The sequence below is a fragment of the Manacus vitellinus genome, unplaced genomic scaffold (assembly GCF_001715985.3).
Source record: "Manacus vitellinus isolate BGI_N305 unplaced genomic scaffold, ASM171598v3 scaffold_12_pilon, whole genome shotgun sequence".
In the NCBI taxonomy this organism is placed as follows: domain Eukaryota; kingdom Metazoa; phylum Chordata; class Aves; order Passeriformes; family Pipridae; genus Manacus; species Manacus vitellinus.
The window spans coordinates 13,123,133-13,137,181 of NW_021938949.1; the positions used below are offsets into that span (position 1 = coordinate 13,123,133).

Here is a 14,049-nt window from a genome sequence, read left to right on the forward strand (position 1 = left end):
GCAGGGCTCGGAGATCGTGCTCTATTTCTTCTATGCCCCGTGGTGTGGGCAGTCCATCGCAGCAAGAGAGGAGATAGAACGTGTGGCCAGCAGGTTGTCAGACCAGGTACCTCCAGAGAAGATACCGATCTTAAACGTGACCTGATAGCTTTTTGAGTGTCCCAGCTGAGGCTGATTTCTGCCTTCCCATGGGAACCAGTAGGACTTGAATGCCCACATATTTGAGTAACTCAGCCAGTGGTCTTAATCTTAATATAGCATACAGAGTGTTAGAATAAATGGAGGCAAGCTGTGATTCCTCCTCAGTTATTTCTGCTCCTGAATGGGGAACGCTACAAGTTTCTTGTTGTAAAGTGTTCTCAGATTTATTCACCTGCCTTCAGACAGAAATTCCATGGAGTTTGTTTCCAGTTCCAGGATCCTTGGAGACACTGGTAATCATATAAGATTGCAAGCTTTCTAGCAGTTGTGTACCTGTGAACACTTCACAGGTACAGCTGTCTTAAACCTCCACTTGTTGAGCTCCACTGCAGAAAAAGTAATTAATATGGATTACGACTAAATCAGTACCTTTGAAGGATTTAGATGAAAACCCATAAAAACTAGAAAGAATAGCGACCAAAAGGGTTGCTGTTGCAAAATGACAAAAAAAGTCTTTGTGTGATAGAATTAAGAGCAACAGGTATGGAATGCTTAGTTGAAAAGGCCCTGAAAATAGCAGATGGAATAGATTGTAAAAAGTACAGCTGGGATAAAAGTGTCACAGTAGTGTACTTTGTTAGCTGTGAATTTTTACCTGCTTTGCAGGTGCTGTTTGTGGCTATAAATTGCTGGTGGAACCAGGGGAAATGCAGGAAGCAGAAGCATTTCTTTTATTTTCCTGTGATACATTTATACCATCGGAGGTAAGATTTCTTATGTATGGTCTGGGCTTTTTATTGCTGTTTTGGGGAACAGAGATATCATATAAAATGCTGCAGTTTGAAAATGTTACATTTATGGCTATAGTAAACAGCTGTAGAGGAGGAGACTCTGGGTGAAGCTCATCCTGTGTGCTACTCGGGTGCCAGGTAGGGCTGTAAATGTCAGTTAAATGACATGCTGGGCAAGTCTTCATCCTTAAGGAAATTTTGTTTTGCCTGTGCATCTTCTGGAAGTTCTACCTCCAATAAAAAGTAAAGAATTCAGAGTTATATATTAATTTCAGTTGACTAATTGCTCTGTAGATGGATTATATCGACTGGTCCTAATTTATTACAGCAATAAAGAATGTACTTAAGGGTTGTTGAAGTGAGTGGAATTTAAGTGCATATTTAAATGGCACTGTGTACTGAAGACCTTCTTCTAAATTTGAACTCACTTTTTATGCTCCAGATGTTGAGATATCATTGTATACAATTTTATATAATCTCATTTTTATTTTTTAGTATTTGTATGTATTATCCTTTTTTTTCTTTCTCTTTGTGTGGAGCAGAAGGTAAGGAAGCACACTTTCTAATGCTACATATGATAGTTTATCCCTTGCATTGTACTTTTGTACTGTAGTCTTGAACTGCAGCTCTCTTTCATCACAGAGGCTGGTTATGGTTTTTGGTGGGGGGATTTATGTATTAAAGAGGAACAGTCCTGGTCTTTGTTAGCTGAACTTGGAGTAGACACAGGTGACACTGGCATAATTCAAACTGCACCACAAGAACCTTACAATCCCACTTGGATGTACATTGACTTAAACTTACTTGATCTTGAACTTACAACACAATAGATGGATGCACTTGGATATTATCAGTAACATGAAGCAGAGTTGCAACAAGATGAGGTGTAATTCCATATTGATACTTCATAAAAACCCCTCGTGCCTGAGGTATTAAATGTTGAATGTGGTGTCCTGGGCATGTGACATGTTGAAGCACTGTGTGTTGCTGTGAAGGAAAGGTTTGTAATAAACCAGTGTAGGATGTAGAATAATCTAGTGGGCTCTAGAAGAACTTCAAAGCACCTGAATAGAGGTACCTCAATTGTCAGTTTGATATTTTCCAATGTGTCTGTACAAACTGTACAAACTATATTAAAAATGCATCACATTAAATTCTTCAGTGGAAACGGACTAATTCTTTGTGCTTTTTGTGTTTGATTTCATTTTGGACAGTGATGCTTTGTCCAACCTAATGATAATAAATCAGATGCAGGATTTCAAGGGGATAAGGGGAACCTCTGGAAATCGTATCTGCAAGACCCAGCCCACCTTCAGTTTTAGCACTACCTAATGTGGTGTGAGCTGTTTTATCAGATGGCTGGGGGAACTCTAGATTTGCTTAGTTTGTTCATCAGCAGTGGGCCTGGATTTGTCCCTGCCTTACTGATTGCTTCCTGTAAAAGTCTGTGTAAAAATATTGCACCTTTCCAGGTTGATACTGTTTGAGATACTGAAAAATCAAGTGAAAATAGTTATGTTTTTTCAGATCTGTACTTTTAAGTCACATGTATGTAAGTCACACGTATTGGTCACGTGGACCAAGCACAAAGATGTGATCCTATCATTTATACCTGCATTTTACCAACTTTAACGGGACTCAGAAGTGTTCTCCATCCCTCTGTCCTTACCAACACACTGCCCCTTTCCCACAGAGAGTGGCTGGGATTCCTGTGCTGTGCTTTCCTCTGCTAACACAACTCCCCATCAGTCACTGAAGGCGCTGGTAAACACGGAGAGCAATTCCCTAGAGGCTGAGCATGCTGTCTGTGTAACTCCTATCTGCCACCCCCAGGAAGGACTCTCTATTGTTAATTTAAGTCTTAATGTTCTATTATTTTTTTTGGTACTAGTTTTGGACCAATTGAATACAAAGGCCCAATGAGTGCTGTTTATATTGAAAAGTTTGTTCGCCGGGTGATGACACCACTACTCTACATCTCGTCTCGATCAAAATTACTAGATTTCCTCTCAAATTATGAGGTACTTATCTCTCTTCTCTAGCTTTACCACTGTGGTTCAGAAAGAGTTTGACTTGTCTAAGGATTAAATTTGATCTGCTCCAAAGTACTAGTTTATTTTCAGGATCCTGAAATCAGTGCCCTGTAAATTTGTTAAAATCATAAAAATATTAAATGACAAATTCATAATGTTGGTTCCCTGTATAGTTACTCTTATGATTTAGTGATGCTCTTAATTTACAGTACTTTAGCAGGTAGAGACAACAATCAAAGTTGTTACCTCACCAAAAAGTTACATATGAACAAGAAATGAGGAAGAAATCTTTTCACAAAAATCTTCAATCTAAGCTGGGACAGCATTTGAGAAATATACAATCATTACTTTAATCTTTAAAGGAATGTTAAGCCTTTCTAGTAGGATAAATCTGTTAAGTAAAAACAAATGTGAAATTAGTTGAAATAAGAGCTCTTAACCACATTGTATGGGGTAACTTCATGGTTTTAATCCACTGGGACATGGTGTTTTATTAATTTTCAGTCTGTTGTTTTCAGGAGTGCCAAGACTGGTAACAATACTAGTGGATTAATAACTTCCAATAAGACAACGTGTACTTAAACAGAACCATTTCCAGTCCCTTTATAACTGTTCATTTCTGTGGTGCACAGTGCAGAAATACCACAATCTTGCTGAACCCCGAGCTGATCAAATCCCTGCTGTGGCAGTGGGTACAACGTGTGAGGGACCCTCCAGTGTCCCAGAATGAAGCAGATCCTCTGGGAACTGGGGCGTGTCCTAATGACTGGTTCTGCTGCAGGATGGAGCAGGTCCTGTGTGTTAAGTGACAGCGGCCACGGCGGGAGGGGACACACGCTGGTGGTCACCATGGGCAGGGGCTGTGCTGTTCTGCCAGCAACTGGTAATGGACTTGGCTTTCCAGGGTTTTAGGCCTGGAATGTGAGTCAGGAGTAGTGAGTTGTGTGCCTGTCTCTGGTGCTGATACTTTCTGTGGTCACAAGCACTTCTGTTGTCCTCTCACTGCTTCGGTTTTGCCATTCTAAAATGTTTGTCTAAAACGTTCTTTTGCCTCTTACAGAGATCTGAAAACAGCCATCCTTGGTTTTTGGTCTGTGTTACATGAATTATTTCTAGGTAGTCTGCAAAAGATAACTAATAAGCTTATTGTCATTAAGTTTGAGTTTGCTTTACAGTAAGAGGTGCAATTCCATTGGAAAAAGGTTAAGATAAAAGACAAACTTAGGGGGAACAGAAAATATTTTCTAAACACTGCTTAGCAATTGAACAGTTATTTTTGTTTCTGTGTTCAAACTTCCCCCATTCCTGTGCTTGAAATTCTGTGGCTGCAAATGCCAAAGCTCTGTTTATGTTCAGCATTTGTTGGTTCTTTTTTTTTCCCAGAATGGCCCAAGAGTAGAGTCTGATCTGTCATGTTGCCCTGCACTCCTTAAGGCTGAGGTTGTACCAGAGCATGGCACTTGGTGCTCAGTAGCTTGCCTCTGTAAAGTTAAGCAGGAAGGAGAGAAGGGGATACAAAAATAGCAGATAAGGGGGAAGAAACAGAATTGTTTATGAAGGTGGATGGGAGGGAAACATAGTCAGACCCAAAGGAAAAGATAGTTTTAAACCAGAAATAAACAGGTCATTTCGTAATTTTAAACAGAAATGTGAATGGTTTCTAATGATTTCCATACAAATTGAAAAACTTTATACCATTTGTAGAAAATACAGTCCAGGAGTGACTCCTGTGTTTAAGAAGTGAGGAAGTTTGGGGAATAAAGTAGACTGCAGGAAGTGCACGTATGGCACAAAGTAATTGCAATTTTAAGACCCTTGGCTAGTTGAAAAGCTGATTAACTTGAAGCTCAGAATTCCTGAAAGATTTATCATCGTCAGTATCTGATTTTCAGCCCTTTGTCCTGCCAGCGAATGGGTTCTGCAACCAAAAAGAAACGCTGGTGAACAGAATCCAGCTCAATGTAAGGACAAGTGGTGTTTGTTCCTTGGTGTTTTGTCCCGTCCTCGGCCCGGTCACGACTATCGTGACATGCTGTGCTGCTCTCACAAGAGGGCGCTCAAACCCCGTGAAAGCACTTCGGGTTGAAGACGCCGGAGTTCAAATCTGCGTTTTTTGATTCTGTTTAAGGTTATTTTTTGTGGTTGTGGGATGATACTAGTGCAAAACTAGAACTGGATCAGAATTAGAATTTAATTTTTGAGAGCCAGGAAAAACCCCATTTGGAAAGCAGTTAAAATCTTGGAGTGTATAGGAAGATGTAAGAGGAGAAAGATCTGCACGTTCTGCCGTAACTCAGGGTACCTCTGAGTACCTGCAGTCATTTTGTTTTCTCAGCTGCAGAGATGTAACAGTTTCACTTTAATCCTAACTGGCCTGGCTGATTCCTCACTGACTAACCCAGCTGCTAGAAATGCCCTTGTCCTCCTGAGGCACAGGGCAGGAAACATGAAGCCACTGTAGTTACACCAAAAGCTTCACTCATTTATGAAAATTAAATGTGCCCAGGGAGCTCATCATTTTCTGGCTTCAGCAGAGCTGGTCTCTCTGGGAGGGAGCTGGTGTGTGTCTAAACGTGATGTCAGCTCTCTGCTCTGCTCTGTCTGTGTGGAAATGCTCCCTGAGCATTACCCAGCTGGGTAGGATCTGACACAGAAGGGGATTCAGGTTGCTTTTGTGTGGGGTACTGAGGTGCCTGTGTTAAATGATGGTGTGAGAATTTGCTTTCAGTTCTGGATACCCAATATTTTTAATGTCCTTGGAAAATGAGCAGACTCTTACTGGTAAATTTAATTAATATCAATCAACAGTTTCTCTGCATTTCTACAGTGTAGATTTACTGGTATGTAATATTGGTTTTTCTGTTCCCCAGAGAAAACACATTCCTTTCCTCTTGCTGTTTCCTTTCCTGTGCTCACAGATAAAATGAGGCAGGAATTGCCTGCCTGCACAAGTCTGAGATTCTGAAAAAAATCATCTCCCTTACTTCAATGCAACACAGCCAAAACATTTTTTAAAAATTACAGATTGGGGTAGAAATAACTTGATTGAGTATTATAACCATCTGATTGTAAAAGCTAATCAGTAGCTGTGTTTTTTTCCTGTTCTCTGTTCCCATTATTTCACATTTATTGGCCTTTAAATTACAGAGCTCTTTCATCGCAGTCATTCAGTACTGTCTGTCTGCAGCTCTTCCAGTCAGCTGTAGTTCCAGTGATTCCAAATAACCTTTGCAAATTTTGTTCCTCACCCTTCTCTCCCTTTCCTGAAGTCCTTTTAGGAATGTTGAACTACGTGAGTGTCAGTGCACATCCTTAACTCCATGAGTATCAGTACCCAGCCTGGCTGACTGTCTTTGGCTGCCGAGAAAAATTAACTTCTACCTGTAGTTTTTTGTCTTTTCTACTGATCTAGAAAAGGACCTTCCATGTTATTCCTTATCACCTTACTTTCTTCCAAGGTGCTTGGTAATGCCTTGCAGGCTTTGTGGAAGTACAGCATGCTGCATGGAGTAGATCAGGCATCTTCATGCTTGCTCATCCCTTCAAAGAACTGTGGTAGATTTGAGGCTTGGTTCTGGAATAAAACCGTGGTGGCTGTTCTCCAATAAAAATTACTCATCTGAAGATCTCTGTTAATTCTAAAAGTTTCCATGAACTTGCTGTTGTGTAGTTGTTGGGATTCTTGTCAAGTCTGTTACTCGATTTAATTGCATCACACACCACTTTCCATTCCTGTGGTGTAGAGACCAAGCAAGAAATAGGCTCCACTACAATTAATGATTTTGTATTTCCATATATGAGTTTCCTTAGGAGATGGTACTAATAACTCTTCACTATTGACATCCTCAGGTTTGCTCCAAAGCCTTTCCTACAGACACTCCGTTTGAGACAGGGGTTGAAAATTGTTTCATGGGAAGAAAAGCTCCAGCAAGCTCTGTTCTAGCAACACCAACACTCCTAATGCTCCTTACAACCCCTGTGTCACATTCCAGTGTTTTATCCTCCTGCTTGTATAGCAGGAAGTCTTATCCTCTTCCACTAATAATTCCTAACTGCCTGCATGCAGGGGGTTACCCAGAGCTCCACAGAGATGGTTGCCTGGAAGCAGCTGACCATCAGTAACAGCTTGTATGTAAAAAACTCATAAACTGTTTGCAGGCAGCTGTTGCTGCAGCACTTACTGAGTGTTTTGGAGGGTCTTACATGAAGTGGGAGTTGTTGCTGTCAAGCTGCTCGTGGCCTGCTTGCATTCCAAACCAAGAACCTCTTATTTGCATGGAGATCTTTCCTGTGAGACTTGAGTCTCGCTTGTACAGAGCAAGAATTCTTGTTATTTGCCATCCCCTGGAAGTGCTCAGCTTTGTTAAATGAGCAGAGCAGTTGGTGTGAGCAACTGAATCTCTTCATTCTTATAGCTGGGAACATTTTCATGGTACTTGAGAAGAAATACAGAATTTTAGTCACTGTCCTCCTGGGTATAATTGCAGCCTGTAAAGGGGCAAAAATTCTAACTCCTCTGGGATGGTCATTAAAAGACCATTAATTAACCAGATTACTGATTAGGTGTATAGCATTAGTATATATTCTCCTACTACAATGTCTTTTTTAATTGAAGTCTTAAACTGCTGTTATTGTACAACAGAACTGGCAGTCAGTATCAGAATGTTACATTTTAAATATTTAACATAAATATTTCTACATCTGACTTTTGGCTTCTTGTCACATTTTACTGTCACTTTTGACTCTTCTTTCATTCACTGTTGGGTGCCATAAGTTTGCTTGGTACGGGATTAGTATTCAAAAGTGGTCCTAGGAAATGGGAAACTACAGTTTTGATAATCTTATCTGTCTTCTTATTTTGGTTCACTTGAATGCTTTGAAAGTTTTTTATAAGGGATTGTTTCTTTTATTGTCTTAATTTGGAACTAGGAGAAAAAAATAAACATTAATCACTAGCCCATTTGTTGTTTAAAAAAGAACATTGCTGTATTTTTTCACTACTACTTCATTTATATTTTTACTTCCTTCTTGGCAATTATTATTGCAGAAATTTCACTAACTGCTTGTATCTCATTTTTATTATTGATAATTTTCTTGGGGTACCTCATAAGGAATCTTTATGAACAAGGGTCTTGTGTTTAGCATTCATTCATTCATGGAAGAGAATTCCTTCCTGAAAAGAGCAGGTCATTAGCTGGAATGGGCAATGTTGTTATTGGAGAACATCCTGAGATCACTAATTCATAGTGAGTTAGGTCAGTTTGTATGGCTGAGATGAATATCTGAATTCATATTAACAATAAGAGGTAAAATGTATATTCACGTTTTAAAAAGAAATTTAAATTTTTATATGTAAAATTCAACAAAAAAAATAAAGCAGGCTCTGACATACCAAATGAAGATACTTATGTGAGAATATATTTGCCACACAAATGGGTAATTGGCGAGTCTGGAATCTCTTGTTCCACAGCAATCCCTGGGCTGCTCTTGCTTTGTGTATCAAATGCTTTCTGTGTGCACTGGTGGAACTGGGAAACAAATAACACAAAATAACCAAATTCCATCACTTACTCTGTCCTGAAAGTTTATTAAGCCAACCTGAGTGATGCATTAAAAATGTAATTTAATAGTAACTTTTACTGGAATATATTTTTCAAAATTTAGAACTGAAACTTAACTGAAACCTTGGAACAAGAGAAGTCTAGACTATGCACCTCTCTGTTCCAAGACAGCTTCTCCCAGATTCTCTTCCTGAGTTTCATATGAAGTCATTCACCTGGAAAAATCAATCAGCCTCTTTATTTAAGGATGAGTCTTTTAAATTTTGAATTGTCTCTTTGGCAATTTGAAGAACTTTGTGGATATGCAGGTGGGATGTGGAACTCTCCTTGTCTTTATGCAGCTGGTCTGTCACTGATTCTTGCACTGAAAGGATTTACAGTGACTGATACCTTAAAGATGGGATGATCCCTGGGCTTAGCAGTTCAGATATTCACACACAAAGTGTGAATTCATATGTAGTTGCTAATTATGTGCAACATAATTATTGCTTAAACTGTTTATACTGGGAAAAATCACATCTGACATTCCAATTCTAAAAGAAATCTTTATGATGCTTATGTTTTCTTACCTTGGTGCTGGAACTGACTTACAGAATAGTTGCAAAGCAAATATGAATTGTTTTTGGTGAACTTTAATAGCTAACATGGGCAATACACCATTAGAAACTCAGCATCCATAAACCTCTTTCTCATACATGACTTTTGAATGACAACTTTAGAACTGTTTTCTAGTCAGTCTTTAAATACTAAATTTTTCCTTGCAGTGTAAAGTGGCTGTTCCTCAGTAAACATTGTTGTCTTTTAAGAATTTGTTGTGGTTTACTGTAGGTGAATAATTGCTGTTCCCATATATTTATACTTGAAAATAGCTTAAATAGCTCTAATTCTTATTTCAGCCTGGAGTTGTGGGGTATTTTGAGTTCAATGCTTCACCTCAACCGCCTGGTTATTTAACATTCTTCACATCAGCATTACATTCATTAAAGAAAGGTAAAAGCTTCGTTTTCATAATTTAAGGTATCTGTGAAATTAGTTATGTATAAGAGCTTTAGTAGTTTTTGGCAATATTTTGTAACTTGGGAATTAATCCCTTCTGTGTGTTTTTGATGTTGATCTAATTATGAGACCATCTCATAGGATGCTTACATGAAAAGCTTATTATGTGATCAGCCATCATGGAATGAAGTGTATGACAGGCTGCTGTCCAAAGATACACTAGGATAGAGATTCCTCAAAACCCCCCACACATCCCATACAGAGCCATAATCAGGTTCCACTACTTCATTAAGTGGAATCCAAGATCTCTGGTCTTATGCAACATGTGCAATGTCAGAGGCATTGGATGAATTTGACTTTGTCAGTATTTAGTAACTGAATTCAGCCAAGTGCTTTCCTGGGTGGAGTCAGAGAGCTGGCACAAGGCAGCATGATGGGAAGGGCTTTCTCCCCCTTAATAATCTAAAATACAAAACCTCCTGGGTTTAAACATGCAAACTTTGTATATGATTAATACCTGTTTTTCCATCCTTCTGAATGGAGCTTTCTTAAAGTTAGGATTATCACATTTCATGGATATTCCTGTCAGCAAATGGAGGAAATTGATACCATTATTCTTATATTTTACTGTGCCACTGGCTTGATATAGAGCCTGTTCTGTTTTGTTCTGTGATTTCATTTATATGTTGGGACAGTTCTTTGCCACATAAAGATGAGAGGCAATCTGTCTTTGCGTGTACACATATATAAATATAGACTATGTATTTATAATATGTATTTAAATAATATGAATTTGCTATAAATATGCATCACTTAAACAGTCAGTGTTCGTACATATGTATCATCTTGGCTTTTGAGATGCCATAAAACACAGAAAGGTGCATCTGTGATACCAGATGCTATATTTAATAAGCAAATGAAGAAAGTGGACCATTCAGGTTGACATTCTCTATCCCCTCCGTGCAGAAAAGGAACACGTTTGTTCTTGTCACCAGCTTCTGCCTCAGTCACCAGCGTTTGCAGCTGCTGTTCCCAGGTCCCTGTGCCTTTTCCCAGCAGTGCTGTGTGTTTTGGTCTGAAGGTGGTGCTGTGAGGCTCTCAGTGTGTGTAACTGTGTTTACAGTCTGCCCCTGTGCCCTTGCAGATTCCCTCGGGCCGATCCGCTTTGGGGTGATCACGGACAGGCGCGTGGCACAGGAGCTGGCCCTGGAGCGTTCGGGCAGCGTGTATCTGCACAGGCACGCCAACACATCCCTCGTGAGTGCTGCACTTCCCTTCTAGGGACCCTGGCACAATGGAGGTTGAAGCTCTGTCATACCAGACCATGAATAAATGTTTCACAGAGCTTTAGGACACGAGGTGTTTAAGAAGTATAATTTTGTACAGTAATACACGTGTTCATTCTACCCGTCAGCAGCTGTTTTGAACAGTAGCTGAGACCCCAGCTGATCAAAACCTAAAACCCCAAGCTCTTCAGAAATCACTATACAAAGACCTTTTCCCAAAGCTTCTACATCTTTCAGTGCATCAGAATTAGAAGGCTGCTTGAGTGAGGATATGGACAAAGAGATTTTGTGGAAGTATTGTAGGAATAGTGAAAACTTGCATTTTGTTTTAAAGGTATGACATGACACTGATTAGAAGAATCACACAAATTAAATTAGCTGAATTTCTAATAACTCTTACTCCATGTGCCTTATTTTTTTTTGGGAAGCTAAGGCTGAAAATACTAACTTTCAGGTTTGCTGTTTGGCATAGAGACCTTCCCTACCCACACTGCTACCATGAGGGGAAATGCTGTGAAGATGGTATTGTGATGTGTACTTTATTTAATTGAGACTAGGAAAGATAGGGATTTTTCAGATGAAATAACAAAGTACATAAAAGACTATTGTCTGTGCAAATTATTTAAGGTAAACTTGCCTGAATTTATTAAAATCGATCCTAGAAGCTGTGAGCACTTTTTATTATGCATTTCAGTAACTCAGTAGTTTTATGATGCATTCAGTAATAAGAAATACCAGTTTTAAATGCAGTCTTAATGTTTGGGTCTTAGAAGGCTAATTTAAAATGAGTTAATATGGCGAGTTAGTAGTGGGAAAAAATATTCTAATATTCTGTAAATCGAGGTATGTGATGATACCAACTTAGGGCTCTTTCAATTACAAAGAAAATTTGTACTATTGAGAAAAAGTCAAGATTATGAAGCTATAATAAAAGAAAGAGGAGCTTCCCTGATAGAATCCTTTTTGCTTGTGTGTGTTACTATAACCTGATGAGCATTTTGGAGGCTTTTCCAGAGGGAAAGAGTTTATGAAATGCTGAAGTTTGTTGACTGGTGTCTAATATCACATTTAGAAAGAGAGTTTTAGTCATTCCAGTAACAAAGCAGGCCATACTGGAGAACTGCACTCATTACTAAACCAAGTGAGGACAAAGAACTGTTCTTTTCCCCCTTTAAGATCTATCCAAAAGACATCATGAACTACACTGCTGAGAACATCTGCAAGTGGGCCCTGGAAAACCGAGAGATGCTCATACGCTGGCTGAGACCACACGGTGGGAAAAGCCTTCTTCTGAACAATGAGCTGAAGAAAGGACCAGCACTTCTCATATTTATACCTTACAACCCCTTAGAAGAAATTCATCCTCTTTTAGATGAAGTAAGTGAAATAATTTATTTTTTTTTTTACTTCAGAAATTGTAGAACTTGAGAGCTGTAGTCAGTGGTCTGAGCTTAATTTTAATTCATTTTATTTCGCTGTTCAAACTATCCAGTTTTGTTTAAAAACACTTCCTCAAACCATATTATCCCAACTCCCTTACAGTGGTTTGCATCCCACACAATGTACCTTTGTCTCATTCAACAATTCTTTAGAACAAGCATCTTGATCTTCCCTGACCACCTCCTCGTGGTGGGTGCTGTGGGAGAGATGCAGATCTTTGCCAGCTGGAACAGAAGCCCTGTGTGTTTTGTCCTCCCCATTCTGTTTCTACTCTCCTACTGTCTTTCCAGAGGTGCTTGTGCAAGGAAGAACAGAGCTTTTGTAAAACCAGACAGTGTTATTTAAGATTATTTAAAATATAGCCCAATCAAAAAGCTACTCAGAACCACTCTGATTTTTATACCCCATGCATTCTTTAATCACCTTCCAGTTTTCTCTTCCTCTGCCATTATTTCCTTTCTGAACTGCCCAGGACAGGAGTTTGTGTAGCTGTGCAGAAACGAGGCAGGGAAACTAACTTGGCTGAAAACCAGCTTTTTGTCCCTGGGCTATTTTTCAGCTGGAATCCATCATCCCATTTAGTATAACACAAAGCTGCACATCCCAGTGGTGATCCCACAGCACTGAGGACAGTGGGGAACAACAGACAAGCATCTGTGGGAGACAAGAAGCAGGGCTAAGTTTTGGTGATAGTGCTGACTTACATCCATGACATCTGTGTCCTGGAAAGTGTAGGCCTTCCACATCAATATTGCAGTGTCTGTAGCAATAAGGAAAAAAGGAAAATAACTTAGGATACAATATTTAGCCAAAGTAGAAATAGACACAATGAAAGCTAAACTTGACTGCTACAAGGTAGGGTTGGGACAATCTTTGCCTGGAAAAGAACTGCCATTACTCTTGTAGTAACCTGTCTGATTTTTGGCAGACTTAAATCAGTGATGCTTGTCACAGGTTAAACATTCTAGTAACAGGTACCATTTATTTTAGATCAAATCAGTGCAAGCTAAGATGGTCCGTTTCAAATTTCATTCTGCTAAATTACAGTGTTTATCAAAATGTGAAATGAAATACAAAATATTCCAGTTGCTCTTGCATAGCTTCAGTTTGATGGAGATATTATGCAGTTTGTTTACCATGGCAGGAGCTGTTTACTGCAGCCAGCCTGTGGGTTTCCTCAGGCAGTGAACCCACTTGACTGTAAGGCAGTTGCAGGGAACAAAGCTCCCAAGTTTTATGTTGAAAGTTCTCAGAGCAAAATTTGTTTTCTGATCATGGCTCACTGAAATGAGCTCAATAGTGATGGTCCTGTGACACAACAACCCCTCCTAGATGAGGCACTTTAGCATCTCTTTGATAATCACAGTGACTTCTGTGGAAGTGTTCCTCTGAAAGCAGTGTGTGTGTGTTCTGGGTTTTGTTTAATGTGCTAATGAGGATGAAAGGAAACTTCCTCTTTCGTTTTCCTTTCTTGTGTGTTCTGTTCTTTGTCTCCTAGAAAGGGAATTCCTTCTGTGGTCCATACACATGCCTTTTGCTCTGCTTGTTTACCCTTGGTTGTGAAAAGCAGAATGGCGATGGAGCACAGAAATGTTGGCACTGAGAGACAGGAGTTTTTTCCTTTTTTCTTTCTTCTCCCAGTAAGTCACATTACTATATGCAAAATACACTTGCAGTATTGCAACTGTATATGCCCATGGTTGAGAGAATACTAACATTGCTTCAGCACTCTTAATGGTTGTTACAAAATCTGTTACAAAATCTCTATTCCCTTTTCATATGGGAGCACTTTTATTTATTT

General features: G+C 39.3%; 1 protein-coding gene across 1 annotated transcript in view; it reads left to right on the forward strand.

Annotated features, from left to right (window-relative positions):
- Positions 1–14,049, forward strand: part of TXNDC11 (thioredoxin domain containing 11) — a 22,946-nt gene continuing 8,897 nt past the window's right edge. The window contains exons 1-5 of the mRNA XM_018067456.2: positions 1–106; positions 808–905; positions 9,423–9,516; positions 10,667–10,779; positions 11,985–12,185. Coding sequence (XP_017922945.1) covers positions 849–905; positions 9,423–9,516; positions 10,667–10,779; positions 11,985–12,185 — 465 coding nt within the window. The 5' untranslated portion in view covers positions 1–106; positions 808–848. The remainder of the gene's footprint in view (positions 107–807; positions 906–9,422; positions 9,517–10,666; positions 10,780–11,984; positions 12,186–14,049) is intronic.